The following is a 14,205-nucleotide window of genomic DNA, read 5'->3' as shown; positions in this document are numbered from 1 at the left end:
GCTTCTCCTGTCAGCAACTAGTGGGAGGAGCCATCTTGAGGAAGATTCTGATAACAGTGTTGTACTAACTTTGTCCTATACTGGCCATCACATAGTTTAAAGGGGCACACAGTTAGTCAATTCATAACCAGTCACTGAGACAACCAGATTTGAGACATGCAGGTCTGACATAATAACGGTAATGTTTTTATTTTTCCTATTGTTTGAGCTGAGGGATCTTTCATTTCTTATAGTATTTAAGGAGAATAAAATATCTGAAATTGATAGGCAGTGTGGAAAGCTAGAAGTGCTAAATACTGTGTCTCTTAGTGTCTTTAACTTTTTATGATCATCTCACCTTTATGTGAAGGAGTACCATGTATGAGTAAAACAGAATATAAAGAAATGGCAGCTACAAATGCCCAATGCAACACAGTTGCTAGCATATATTATGATGAAGTAAATTATTTCTGAATGGTGCTGTTTTTGATGTAGATTTACATTGACATAAGAAAAAAATACCTATTTCATGTTTCTTATATGCTCTATTTAATTTAATATTAAGACTATAAGCGACATGGCGAACAGTTGTGGGGTTGTGGGTTCAGTCCTTACTCTGGTCTTTGCCGAAGAAACAGAAACAGTAGGCGGAAGGACTCATCTCCAGAACCTCTGCACTGGAAAAACACCACCAGTCGAAAACCACTGATTTACATATATTTAAACACATATTTTATTCAGTCAAAAAAAAAAAAAAAAAAAAAAAAAAAATATATATATATATATATATATATATATATATATATACAGTATATATATTAAAATCTAGCAAATATAAAGAAGAATACGTCACTACAAACTGATATCAATGTAAATGATTGAACTAATAGATGGATGTAGAGTACCTGATGCAATAACTTAAAAAAAATTATATTGTTTTTTTATGAATGTGTGTCTTTAATATATATAAAAAATATAAAACGAAAAAAAAAAGAAACTTGAGTGTGAATGAGTTTTAACCAGATTTCTCACTTACATTGAAGTACTGAAAATAGTCAAGTAAAGTAAACAGATATGAAGTCACAACTAAAAAGCATCATGTATATTATTACATAACAAAAGCATTCATATTTGTAAACCACTTATGATTGGCACATAATTGAACAAGTGTAAAATACTGTTTAGTCTCACTAGAGTTTTAAGATTAGAATAACATTAAAAAAATCAATCAAATAAGTTTGAATAAATTTAAAGTTTTTAAAATTTAGTTTACCCTCTGTTTTATTCACACTAGACAGGTATTTATGGCTATATTTAATTAATAGCTATATTATCGACATTCAATCCCAACTTATTCCAAGCATCTGGCAGCTGAGCTCCCACAGCTTCTCCGCCATTTCATCATCTCTAGCAGCTCTGGTGCAGCTCGACAGCCCGCAGTTACTGTAAGGAATAAAGGAAGCGTAATAGGAAATGATTAGTGATTGCGTTCCACTGATGTTTGCACTTTAAATACAGTTGTGCCCAAATTATACTTCCAAAAGTTTGGAAAGTTGACACCCCTTCAAATGAGTAAATTCAGCTACTTTAAAGTGCAGCCACTGCTGACACAAGCATTCAGTTATGCATACACAGCTTGTATAATCTCTATAGAAAAGCACCACCAATAGAAAAGGCTGTTCTGGAACAGCTACACAAGAGATTATTATTAAATTAAATATTAAATTAAATGTTAAATCAAATTATATTATTAAATTAAATATACATATAATATATCATATAGCAGACAAACAGTGATATTTAAGAAGTAAAATAAAGTTTATAGGATTTACAGAGTGCAATAATTATTTAAACAAAATTGGGCAGGTGCATAAATCTGAGCACTAATTATTGGAGCAAAAAAAATAGTTTGGTAAACTCATTGACCCTTGACCTACATACACATGTAAATCCAGTTATGAGAAAGGGTTAATGTGGCCAACTGCAAGTTTTTCTCTAAAGAGTGGCAATATGGGAGCCTCAAAACAACAACTCTCAAATAATCTGAAAACAAAGATTGTTCAAGATTATTAATTAATAAATTAATGAATGAATCAGGGAAAGAAAGAAACGTATCTCAGTGAGTTCAGCTGTCAGTTTCCACTGTGAGGAAATGGAAGAGCAGCTGCAAAGACCTACATCATCTTGTTGCAGATCACTGTGTCACTGTTCATCGTTTAACTATTCAGCGCTCTTTACACAAGGAGAGGCTGTATGGGAGAGAAATTAATGTAGAAGAAGCCTTTTCTGAGCACACGCCACAAACAGAGTCGCTTGAGGTATGCTAAAGCTAAAGCACATTTGAACCAGCCATTTTGGAATTAGATGCTGTGGACTGATGAAACTACAATTGCACACTTTCTGTAAATCCTATAAACTTCATTTTATTTCTAAAATATCACTGTGTTCATTTGATATATGATATAATTAACTGAAATTGCTGACCCAAACAACCAATGAATTATAAAGGAAAATCATAAACATGATCAGGGGTGCCCAAACTTTGTCATACCACTGTATTTACACTCAGCAACACAAAACCTATAACCTAAACCAATTGGCTTTTATATCAAATAAAAAATATAATCTACAACTAGACTTAATCCCTGTCTGTGAAACCGACCCATAATGTAGATTTATTTGGTATTTGGTAAAAAAACATGTTTGATTTATCCTTCCTTTATTAAATTCACCAGCACCTGTAGTATCCTCCAGTCTCTGACTGCAGTGACGGCTCCACAGCACAGTACACTGTAGTCTGAGCTCCCTGCACTGTCGTCTTCGTGAAAGGCCTGACAACTTTCCACAGGAAGAGCAGACCCAGGTTCATGTGTCTCTTCAGTTCAGTGCGGACGATTCCCGGATGAACAGCATATACTGTCACTCCTGTATCTGTTTATAATACAAGAAAAAAAGAGAATTTGGGTAAAGAGACAGCACTAGTGTACAATATAGCTCAGTCTCAGGATTATCGTATTTTTCCCACCATAAGCTGCACTTAAAATCCTTTCATTTTCCCAAAAATCGTCAAAGCGCCTTATAATCTGGTTCCCCTTATGTATGTTTCAGTGAAGTTTCTCCAGCACTAAGCAGCATTAGCATTAGCCACTAACAGCAGCGCTAGGTCTTTTGCTGTTCAGTAGTGAGAATATATCGGACTGTAGCCTGCATGTTTACCATGTTAAAATAAGCTACATGGGACAAATCGCTAGCTCATAGTGCTCTGGCTTACCGGAACACTCAGGGTTCCTCAGTGTAGCACTGTCAGGCGGCATTTACTAGCGCTAAGCACTGCTAACAGTGGCTAGTGCTGCTGAGAACCGTGACTTGCACTGCTGCTAATATTGGAAATCTAATCTTACTTTAAATAAACGGAAGTGCTTTACTCACCTAAAGAAAAAGTATACAGGAGAGAAAACTTATATGTGAACACTTACTTGTGGAGATTATCAATATGTGGACACCCTTGTTCCTTACTATTGTCGCTTAAAATGTGTCTTATAATCCGGTTCACCTTATACAATGTGCCTTATAGTCCATAAAATATGGTACAATGTTCAATGGTAGTCAGTATTCTTTCTAAAGAAAGTATTGTGGATATATGTACACTGCCCCCTACAGTTTTTGCTTGTTTATCAAACTTGCATTTTTTTTTTCGAATTAACAAACATAGTTTTTTTTATCTATGTTATATGTTATTATAACTAATTTATAACATTTGTTAAGGAGAAAAAGCTATATAAACCAGTCTAGCCCTGTGTGAAAAAGTGCTTGGCCCCTAAACTTATTACTTAATACACCCTTGGCAGCAACAACTGCAATCAAGCTTTTGTGATGACTGAAAATGACAATTTTGTTTTTTGAGCAATTCAGAGGTATGCTTGAGTTAAAAGTCAATTATTGATGTATGGACAAACTCCTTTAGAATTTTCTTGTATAATGCAGATTTTTTTTGTCCCATCTATTACAGCAAGTTATCCAGGCCTTGAAGAAGCAAAGCATCCCCGAACCATCACACTACCACCACCATGTTTTACATTAAGTACGGTGTTCTTTTTCTGAAATGCTGTGTTAGTATTATGCTGGATGTAACGGGACACAAAGTCCAAAAGTTCCACTTTTGTTTCGTTAGCCAACAGAATATTTACTCAAAGTCCAGTAGTTTTCGCCTTGGGACTTTCTTCTGGAGATCATTTTCGCCCATGTTGAATTTTTATTTTTATTTTTTTTTTGTGACCTGAATGAGTTGTTCATAGCCCTCACTGTGGTTCACTGTGAGTCCCAAAGCTTTAGAAATGACTTTGTAACCTTTTCCAGACTGATAGATGTCAATAACTTTATTTTCTCATCTGTTTTTGAATTTCTACAGATCGTTTTTTTTTTTTTTTGCTTTTTCTTTTAGCTGCTTCATGTTGTCAGGCAGGGTCTATTGAAGTGATTTCCTGATTCTACAGGTCTAGTAGAAATCAGACCTGGTTGTGGATAGTGAAATTAATCTCAGCTTTCCAAAAACTGTAGTTAAGCACAGTTCATAAATTTTCCTTAATAAATGATATTCTAATTCTATGTACTTAATTTTAGAGCCAGTGAAATACACTAAGCCAGTGAATAACGGTTACAGGACTCATCATCTGCAGTGGACAACTCAAATAAAACTTCAAATAAAACCTTAAAAACCCAGAACTTCACTCCATGCCAGTAATGCACAAAAATAAAACCTTAGAAAAAAACAATTACTTCAGGGTCTAACTAAATGATCTATACTCCATAACATTTAAACTGCATATTGTATTTACTGAATAGAAACAGGATTCCAGTTAAATCTGTAACTTATAACAATCCATTTGCTTCTCACTGCTTTAGTTTCAGCAGTCAGTAAAATGAAAGCGTTTCTGTTGTTTTTTTTTTCTACATCTGTTTAAGTACTCAATCAAAAAAACAACTTTATTGGTTTTATTATAGCTAACTGTTTTTATTATAGCTTTAAGGCAGCAACACATGAACACTGTGGTCTATAATCTTTTTTAATGGCTTGCTTTCATCCACGGTAGCTAGTGGTGCTACTTATTGGAAAAATGCCTTGCTTGTATAATGCCCGTAATCATGCTTATTATTTTGCTGCTGTAATACACAATATATTTGTTTTTATGCTGGTAATTGTGGTGAGAGAAATTCGATAAATTGATGAAAGAAAGCATGAAATATTACATAAATGATGCTGAAAGATACGATTGATTGATACAAAGATACAGAGTTTACAGAATACAAGGTGACACCACAAATATAATATTAAATGCTACTTTTAGGGCAGAATTTCCATTATTTATCTGACGCTAGATATAATATTACAGTCTGGCAGTTACACAGGGCCCAGAGGCAGCCACAGTAAGAGTTAGTGAATTTATGTCATGAAGACTGAATACCCAGTTGTCTTAAATGGAAACATAAGTTCTGTTTACTTTACTCTTTGCTTTGCATTATTATAACCCTACTACAGCCTCCTTGGTATTTGTAGGGTATATCTGCTGTCCCTGTCTTGATTTGGAGGATTCAGCAGTTTATTTTCACCTCATTAAAGCCTGTTGCTGGAACCTTAAATGGTCTCCTGTAGGGCTGTTTTAACTAGCGCTGGGGACGGTCTGACAGACCTAAATGCTGGCTGATTTGTCGTTCTGTTGGATTTTTTATTGTCTTCTAATTTCCTGTTTCACTTTGCACTTTTAGCGCTAGGTCCTTGTTTTATTGCAATTGCTGCTAACGACCCAACTTTGCTTTTAAAAGCCCTTCAGAAGTTTAGCAACAGCAAGGTGTGAAACAGCCCCCTTCTCCAGAAAGACCACCAGGTCATTTATAACATGAATGAGAATGAGTTTTACTATATGTTTCCCCACCTCAACATCTGGTCCTCTGCCACTGCTCAATATTTCACATATTGCATTTTTACTCACCAACCATAATCATTAGGTACTACAACATCCAGACCCTTATTACTGGTGTACCACAAGGCTGTGTGTTCTGACCCCTTCTCTTGAAATTTCATACCAATTGCATCTCCAAAAACCTACGTGCAGGCCTGTTGCAACAAAGCAAGCAAATGTTTAAAAAAAACAGTTTCCAAGGGCCCTAAACTGGCCTGGGGCTTTCATACAACGACAGACTAAGAATTGCATGAATGCACCGGCAAACTGTGTGAGGGCCCCTTAAAATTCTGTGATGGTCAATGCAGAAAGTACAATCCCCCTAAAGGAGGCCCCTTCCACTAGTTGCTGACAGCAGCCAGCCAACCAGGCTTGTGATTCCTGCAGCCGGCAAAATATGAACCTTCATAAGTGGAGTTATTCAATAGGAAGCCTTGTCTTGTACACGTGGTGTAATTTACCAGCAGGTTTGCTAGAAACAATATATATGGGTAATGTTTATGTTAGCCAGGTTACCTGCCTGGCAGTCAATGCTAGTAACAAACTAAAAACTAAAATTTAAATAAATATTAGAAAACATGAACACAAGAAATATATGAGGATATTTTGTATACATACAGGGTCTATGAGGAGGCATCCTTAAGAAGGGGCTTAGAAATTTAAGCAAAGCGCCTTGAGGGAGAAAGAAGAGATATGCAGATATGGTGAAAAAAAAAGTTTTTTCTAAGGAACTCAGCTGCTTTTACAACTACCAATGCTTAAATGTTTAGTACACTGACGTACAACTTGTAGCTTAAAGGGTAACTTAATGCCCTGATTTTAGCCGGCTCCATCCTCAGCTCAAATTTGAAAAATGCTTAAAATCGGAGGAGCACTGGGTGATGTATGGGTTTAGAGGTGGGGCAGGAGGGAGAGCTGATTGGGCTGAGCAGTGTGCCTCTGATAGATGCAAATGGTTGGATGTCACCTAGAAGGGGATGGGGGTTGTGGAATGATTTGCTCTAGGATAAAAATGATCTTATCCTTGAGCACAGTTAAAGGTGTTTTAAAGACAGTGAACAGCTGGCATGCATGGATACTACTCAACATGAATATTCCAGTCTGGTTATATGATGTACGGAACTATCATTGGTTATTTCAGTCCTTATTTGAGAGGTAGATTATCACAGTAGAATCGTCAAAACCAAAATTAAAAAATGTAAGCTTTATATATAGGCGAATATATAAGCGAATTAAACACTTCCACAAAGTAATGTTTGCAAAACTGTGGTGATTTGTTGCTCATTGTTACTTGCTTGTAACCTTTTTGTTTCTAAACTTAATAGTATTAGCAGCTACACTGTAAGCCCGGATAAGTTTTTTTAAGAGTTTACTTTAAAAAGTAATGGGAAATGAAAACTTAAGTTAGAATAACTTAGAACATCAAGTTATTACAATTAAACTGGAAGTTGATTTATATCTAAGGTAGCCCAGGGAGAATCAGTACACACTGATGGTGAGTGTCAGAAACTGTTGGACACACCAGGTATGCAAATAGATTGTGACAGAAGCCAATAAAAAAAGCTGTTAATGGCAACAGACTAAACTCAGTTATTATAAGTTGGTTCAACTCAAAGATCTCCGTTTGAATAGTACAGTATATGTGCCCACAAATGTTCAACTAACTGAAAATAGCTGAATATTGTTTAAAAAAAAACAAACAATTTTATGTAAAACAGACTTAAATCATTTGAGTTCAAACAATGTATGGGTTCACAGTGTAGCTGTTAGCAAGCTACTAACTTGGTTAGTAGGAACTAATCTCTCTTAATACATATTTAACTTGATACCCCTCTGCATGTATTTGATGAATGTTTCATTGAATAAATACACACTGTAGGAAACCCTATAATGTCTTGTTTTCTGTTAAAGAGACATACAGCGTTTTTATTTCTTTACTTCATAAATCAATTTTACCCAGTATCATTAGCTCTGGCTTAATTATGTTCTACCCCCCGCCCACCAACCAAGCAAAGCAGTCTAGAACCGGGGCTGATATTTCCTCATGTTTTATTTAACACAGTAAAAATGATAATATTCTACTGTATAACAGAGACTTTTCTGTCCTGTTTCTTACTTCATGCATTAAATGACCCCAACTGTGAAAGTCAACTGGCTTCTTAAACTCACCTTTAAGTCTCCTGCCCAGTGAGCGAGTACAAAGGATGTTAGCCAGCTTGCTCTGCCCATATACCCTCCTGCTGTGGTAGCTCTTCTCACTGTTGATGTCATCCAGCTTTATGGTGCCCCAGCTGTGGGCCATGGATGAGAGGAGGATGATTCTGGACGGGGCGGACTTCTTCAGAAGATCAATCAGCAGGAAGGTCAGCAGAAAGTGACCTAAGAGGGAGCATAGCGGGAACTATTAGAGCCAGAAGCCAAACATATTCCTCCACATCTATTCAACTGTATACTGCCTCACTCCTGTTCTTCATCACAGGATTTCCTAGATGGATAAAATACAGAAAATGGTAGAGTGCCACCTCTGACTGTCCTTCAGAGTGAATTCATTAATGAGTTTTTAATTTAATGTATTAGCTGAACCTCCTAAGACCAAAACTCTTGCATGGCATGCACTGCTTAGTATTAAAGTAAAAATACTAAAGAAAAAATAGAATTTGAATTAATGGGAGTTAATTATATATATAATAATAATATAATACTATTAATAATATAAATATCAAATAATATCATGATATTACTGTATCATTTTGGAGTAATGGAAGCTCAAACTTAGAAAAAATGGGCATTTATGCATGGAACATCTGAAAATTTGTGATTCCATTAGTGAACAAAAAAACACACTTTTTACCCAAATGATTAACTCCAATCTGCATCTCAAAGCCATCTGCAGTCTTGGAATAGGGACACATCATGACTCCAGCGTTATTTATTAGGATATGTAGTTGCTTCTCTTCTGAAACAAAAAGAGAAAAACATTTTCAAATATTTCTTATCAGCTAACACATAATGTAGACAAGCCATCTTCCTATCTGTGAAAAACCTTGATCTCTCTTCATTTAATAACATGTATTATTTTGGAAAAGTCTGTTCTTTGATGAATGTTATAACATTTTAATTATCTTATGCTGTCTAGTTTATAATTATACTTTATTAGTGCTGCAAGAAAGACTGTATTTTTTCCTGAAATTAGAACAAATCCTTATCTAATGAAAGAAACCCAAACAAAAGACAATGTCAAGGAAAGCCTTTGTTAAGAAAAGGACTGTTAAAAAAATTACAATCACAATTGGTCTTGCCCTCTCTGGGTGGGTAGATGGCGCTCTTTCCTCTCATCACTCCAAAGGGTGATGTCGGTCAGAATAAAGCATCTGTGAGCTGATGTAGCGCAACTAAGTCGCTTCGCTTTCCTACAAATGCGCTAACTACTCAGCAATGCTGCATCAGCAGCAGTTCAAAAAGAGGCGGTGGCTGACTTCACATGTATCAGAGGAGGCATGTGCTAGCCTTGTGTTGAGGCATCACTTGTAATGGAGATATACAGCTAAATGCTAAATGTAGTAGCAGCTAAATGAGTGGGATAATTGGCCTAGCTAAATTGGGGGGGGGGGGATATAAATAAATATTAAGAAAAAAAAGATTGGTAAAATGACATTCTGTTTATATTATTAGTGTCAGCTACTTTAAAAGTACTGGTGTTTCCATGTATTATTGTTAGGAACACAGATGTAATCATGTGTGGCCCAAACTGGCACCAAACGTGGTACACTGATTCATTTACATAAAAAAATAATAATAATGTGTTAACTATGGAAGCACTACAAATCACACATCAACATCAAATGCTGGTTTTAATCTGGAGTTCCCAATTAAAATGTACACTGAAGAAAACTGACTCACCATTGTTGATTATCTCTGCAAATTCTCGGATTGATTTGGTATCAGACAGGTCTAGTTTTCTGATGACGATGTTTTGGTTGCCAGAGTCTTCAATAATCTCTCTCTGGGTCACTTCAGCTTTGGGGATGTCTCTGCACGCCATGATGATCCTGGCCCCTATGAGACAGCACTATTTAATCTGAGTATTCATCATGTTACGGTCATCATTAGGTAGTGAGTTTTGATTCGCTGTATTTATGATATATTTGTATGCTCTGTATGCTATAGAGGTATGAAATATATGATACAGTGAATGAATGAGTGAACTGATTACCTCTTTTTGCCAAGTCTCTGGTTGTTTCCTTGCCAATACCAGTGTTGGCTCCTGTAATAATGACTGTTTTGCCATCAAGTCTTACATCCGAGGACCACTCACCAAACAAAAAAGCCCTGTTCAACAGAATGGTAACATAGTGATGATGAATTTTGACAGTGTTTCAGGTTGACAAGTTTATAAGTAATGAACTAAATTATGGCTGTCAGGATAAATAATTTTTTGATCAGTTTTTTAAAGAAATAATACTCATCAGTAAGATGTTGATCGTTTGCATGGTAATAATACACTTTTAAAATGTTCTGTTTTATATACAGTGGCACGGAAAAGTATTTGCCCCTTTACAGATTTCTTTACTTTTTGCATTTTTGTCAAAAAAACTTTAATTGCAGACAAAGAGAACCTGAATAAATATAAAAAGCACATTTTGAATAATAATTTCATTCATTAAGAAAAAATGTTTGTCCCACATAACTTAACTTTGATTAGTCACAGTTTATGGAAAATTGAGTTCAATTTTACTAAAAACAACCTGGAGCCAAAAAACAAAAGGCTTTAATTAACAACTATTAGAAATATATTGGTGTGAAAAAGTATTTGCCTCTCTACAGATTTATTATGTTTTTGCTATTTTGCTCACACTGTTTTTTTCAGGATATCAAACAAACTTTAATATCAGTCAAAGATAACCTAGTTAAAAAAAATCACTTTATTAAAGGAACAAAAAATATCCAAACCAATCTAGCCCTGTGTGAAAAAGTGTTTGCCTCTAAACCTAAAAACTTTGTTGTGACACTCTGGCATTGAGTCTTTCACATCTCTTTGGTGGAATTTGCGTCCCCTCTTCTTTACAGAATTGTTTTAATTGGAGGGCTTTTTCAGCATGAACCACCTTTTTAAGATCATCCTACAGCATTTTAATCAGACTTTGACAAGGCTACTCCACAAACTTAATTTTGTCTTTAAGCCATTTAGAGGTGGATTTGTTTGTGTGCTTTGTGTCATTGTCCTGCGGCAGAACCTAAGTATGCCTGAGCTTGAGGTCATGAACAGGATTTTCTGGTAAACAGCAGAATTCCTGGTTCCATCTGTTACAGCACGTTATCCAAACCCTGAAGCAGCAAAGCAGCCCCAGACCATCACACTACCACCACCATGTTTTACGTTAACATATTTACCCAGTCAGTCCAAAACATATAAGTCCTGCAGCTCATCAAGATGTTTTTTTCTGGCAACTCAGGTTATATTTGTCTGATATTAAGATGTGTTGCATGCTGTGCACATGCATTTATTGACAAGCCAAGAGAGACAGAGAACTAGCATGTGGATTGAGGCAGTAGAGGAAAATATTACAGGATTTTACACAAGTATGACTCAGTTACTCAGTGTTCTTCAGTTCTTGTTAGAGTTTTCTACTAAAGTTACAAAGATAGAGAGGAATTTTCCCTATTACAATCAGATGAGCATCAAAATGATTCTAATACTGATATAATTAGGTAAAAATGTTCACCTTATGTTGATTTATGTTGTGTTTTTCATTTTCTAACACTCTTTACAATATAAAAAAGGCCTGTTATTTAGTCAATTAGTTTAAATGTGCATGCACCACGTTTGGAAATCCCTCCTGCAGTCAGCAGTCAACACTATTCTATGCAAAACGAAGACAAAAGGCTAGAAAAAAAAAACCATATAAACAGCAAGTTCATCTTGTAAGTAAATCCAAAACCCATTTTTTTCCTTAATCAGTATGCATTTATACCATTACTCTGCTCTTCACTTTGCATTCACCGATAACAGGAACATTCTCTTTTTTATACAATAAAATTTTAAAACAAACAAAATTACCTCAGAGTATAAATGTTGGCCATTTTCCTCTCAGCACAATAGAATCCACATCCGTTCACCACATGGCTTCCCCCATTGTGTGGCCACAATCACACACAATCTATAAACTGAAATCTCCTGTACACACTCCAGCATGAGCCACAGTGCGTCGGCCTGGATTAGCGATCGGCTAATCCACAGATAATCGGCGAGGGAGGGTTCAATCCACTGGCCCACAGTTCATTATGCTAGTGTGCATTCTGTAAATGACCTGCATTCCCATACAAACACCCAGCGGAGTCCAATCAGCAGATTCAATCCAACATTCATTCAGAAATCATCACTCTATACACCTATAGCTACAGCTCTGAAAAAAAGAGACTTAAAAATGATGAGTTTCTTCGATTTTACCAAATTGAAAACCTTTTGAAATGTAATCAAGCTGAAGCTGGATGATCACAAGCCATCCAACCAAGCTGAACTGCTTGAATTTTTGCACCAGGAGTAAAGACATAAAGTTATCCAAAAGCAGTGTGTAAGACTGGTGGAGGAGAACATGCCAAGATGCATGAAAACTGTGAAAACTGTTAAAAACCAGGGTTATTTCACTAAACATTTTTTTCTGAACTCTTAAAACTTTATGAATATGAACTTGTTTTCTTTGCATTATTTAAGGTCTGAAAGCTCTACATCTTTTTTGTTATTTCAGCCATTTCTCATTTTCTGCAAATAAATGCTCTTAATGACAATATTTTTATTTGAAATGTGGGGAAAATGTTGTCCGTAGTTTATAGATTAAAACAACAATGTTACTCAAATTTGACTTAAACATAAAACTATAAATAGCAAAATCAGAGAAACTGATTCAGAAACTGAACTGGTCTTTTTTTTTCCAGAGCTGTACATAAAAGACAGTGTTTATCTGAAATACACACGGTTATGTATGACTAAAGTACATTTTATCACATGAAAAACAGTAAGCGGACTGAATACACTGACCCAGTGCTGCATTTCATAGAGAACAGAACAGAGCAGAATAAAAGAGTCTTATGAAAGTAAGAAGGATTAAGCCGATGGTAAATCTCTTGAGCAAGTCCACAAAAGACCAGCACTTTCCATTATTCCATTTATTAATAGACTCGGCCTTTCTATTTAATCTATGATTACATTAGCAAAACTCAGGAGCTTAACTTGCTTAAGTGCTGACTACATCCTTAAAAAAGGGGTTCATCAAAAAAATCTTTATTAAAGTCAATGGCAAAACATAGAACTCTATATATACATCAGACTACCACCACCATGTTTTATGTTCAGTATGATGTTTTTTTTTCTCTGAAATGATGTGTTAGTTTTATGCCAGATATAACGGGACACACACCTTCCAAAAAGATCCACTTTTTTCACATCAGTCCAAAGAATATTTACCCAAGGAAAGTCTTGGGGATCATCAAGATGTTTTTTTTGACAAATATGAGACAGGGCATTGTGTTCTTTTTCATGGGAACTCTCCCATGGAGACAATTTTCACCCAGTCTGGTGGCTGAGGCAAGTAAGACCTGCAGTTCTTTAAATGTTGTTCTGGGTTGTTTTGTGACGTCGTGGATGAGTTGCCCATGCCCGGGAACTCCTGGGAAGGTTTATCATTGTTCCATGTTTTCTCCATTTGTGAATAATAACTCTCACTTTGGTTTGCTGGAGTCCCGAAGCTTTAGAAATGACTTTGTAACCTTTTCCAGACTGATAGATGTCAGTTACATTATTTTCTCAGCAGTTTCTGAGTTTCTTAGGATCACGGCTTGATGTGTTGCTTTTTGGCATTTTTTAGCTGCTTCATGTGATTCTTGATTCTACAGGTCTGGCAGTAATAAGGCCTGGTAATGGCTATTAAACTCAGTGTGAAATTGTCCTCAGTTTTGCAAAAAAATGTGTTAATCACAGTTAATTTACAGGGGAAAACGTCTTCACATAGGGGCAGGTTTGTTTGAATAGATTTTTCACTTATTTCATGAAAATATCATTTAAAAACTGCTTTTTACTCAGGTTATCTGTTTGATAATCTGAAAATGTAGGTTTGACAAAACAGCAAAAGCAAAAGAACTCTGTAAGGGGGCAAATGATTTTTCATGCCCACGACAGTAAATACATTTTTTTAGGACATTTGATTACACTACTACCAAAGACAAATCAATAGACAATAATTTAACCAAATAAAGGAATAGGTTGAGTGATTTT

General features: G+C 35.6%; 1 protein-coding gene across 3 annotated transcripts; it reads right to left on the bottom strand.

The window, feature by feature from the left end:
- Positions 1 to 1,059: 1,059 nt before the first annotated feature.
- On the bottom strand, positions 1,060 to 12,185 carry si:dkey-94e7.2 (uncharacterized protein LOC100141353 homolog). Of its 3 annotated transcripts, none has more exons than XM_049482981.1 (7): positions 11,995 to 12,176; positions 10,150 to 10,265; positions 9,837 to 9,992; positions 8,788 to 8,889; positions 8,106 to 8,315; positions 2,718 to 2,910; positions 1,060 to 1,422 (listed from the first exon to the last, which is right to left on the bottom strand). In XM_049482981.1, the coding sequence occupies exons 1-7, from the start codon at positions 12,015 to 12,017 to the stop codon at positions 1,320 to 1,322; spliced, it is 903 nt and encodes a 300-aa protein (XP_049338938.1). In that variant the 5' UTR covers positions 12,018 to 12,176; the 3' UTR covers positions 1,060 to 1,319. The 3 variants fall into 3 exon arrangements, with proteins under 3 accessions (XP_049338938.1, XP_007260245.2, XP_049338939.1); XM_007260183.3 differs by having other exon boundaries at positions 8,788 to 8,892; positions 11,995 to 12,168; XM_049482982.1 differs by lacking the exons at positions 1,060 to 1,422; positions 2,718 to 2,910 and adding an exon at positions 5,165 to 6,608 and having other exon boundaries at positions 8,788 to 8,892; positions 11,995 to 12,185.
- Between the last annotated feature and the right edge of the window lie 2,020 nt (positions 12,186 to 14,205).

Source organism: Astyanax mexicanus, chromosome 8 (assembly GCF_023375975.1).
Source record: "Astyanax mexicanus isolate ESR-SI-001 chromosome 8, AstMex3_surface, whole genome shotgun sequence".
Classification (NCBI taxonomy): Eukaryota; Metazoa; Chordata; class Actinopteri; order Characiformes; family Acestrorhamphidae; genus Astyanax; species Astyanax mexicanus.
The sequence above is the reverse complement of the archived record's forward strand: the minus strand, read 5'-3'. Positions and strand labels throughout refer to the sequence as shown.

Bases quoted from the DNA above. Each gene is read 5' to 3' on its own strand.
- si:dkey-94e7.2 (XM_007260183.3), bottom strand. From the start codon at position 12,017: ATGGCCAACATTTATACTCTGAG. The intron at 9,993-10,149 runs GTAATCAGTTCA...GCTGTCTCATAG, and splicing joins CAGAGACTTGGCAAAAAGAG to GGGCCAGGATCATCATGGCG. The intron at 2,911-8,105 runs GTGAGTTTAAGA...TATTATAAACAG, and splicing joins ACTGGGCAGGAGACTTAAAG to ATACAGGAGTGACAGTATAT.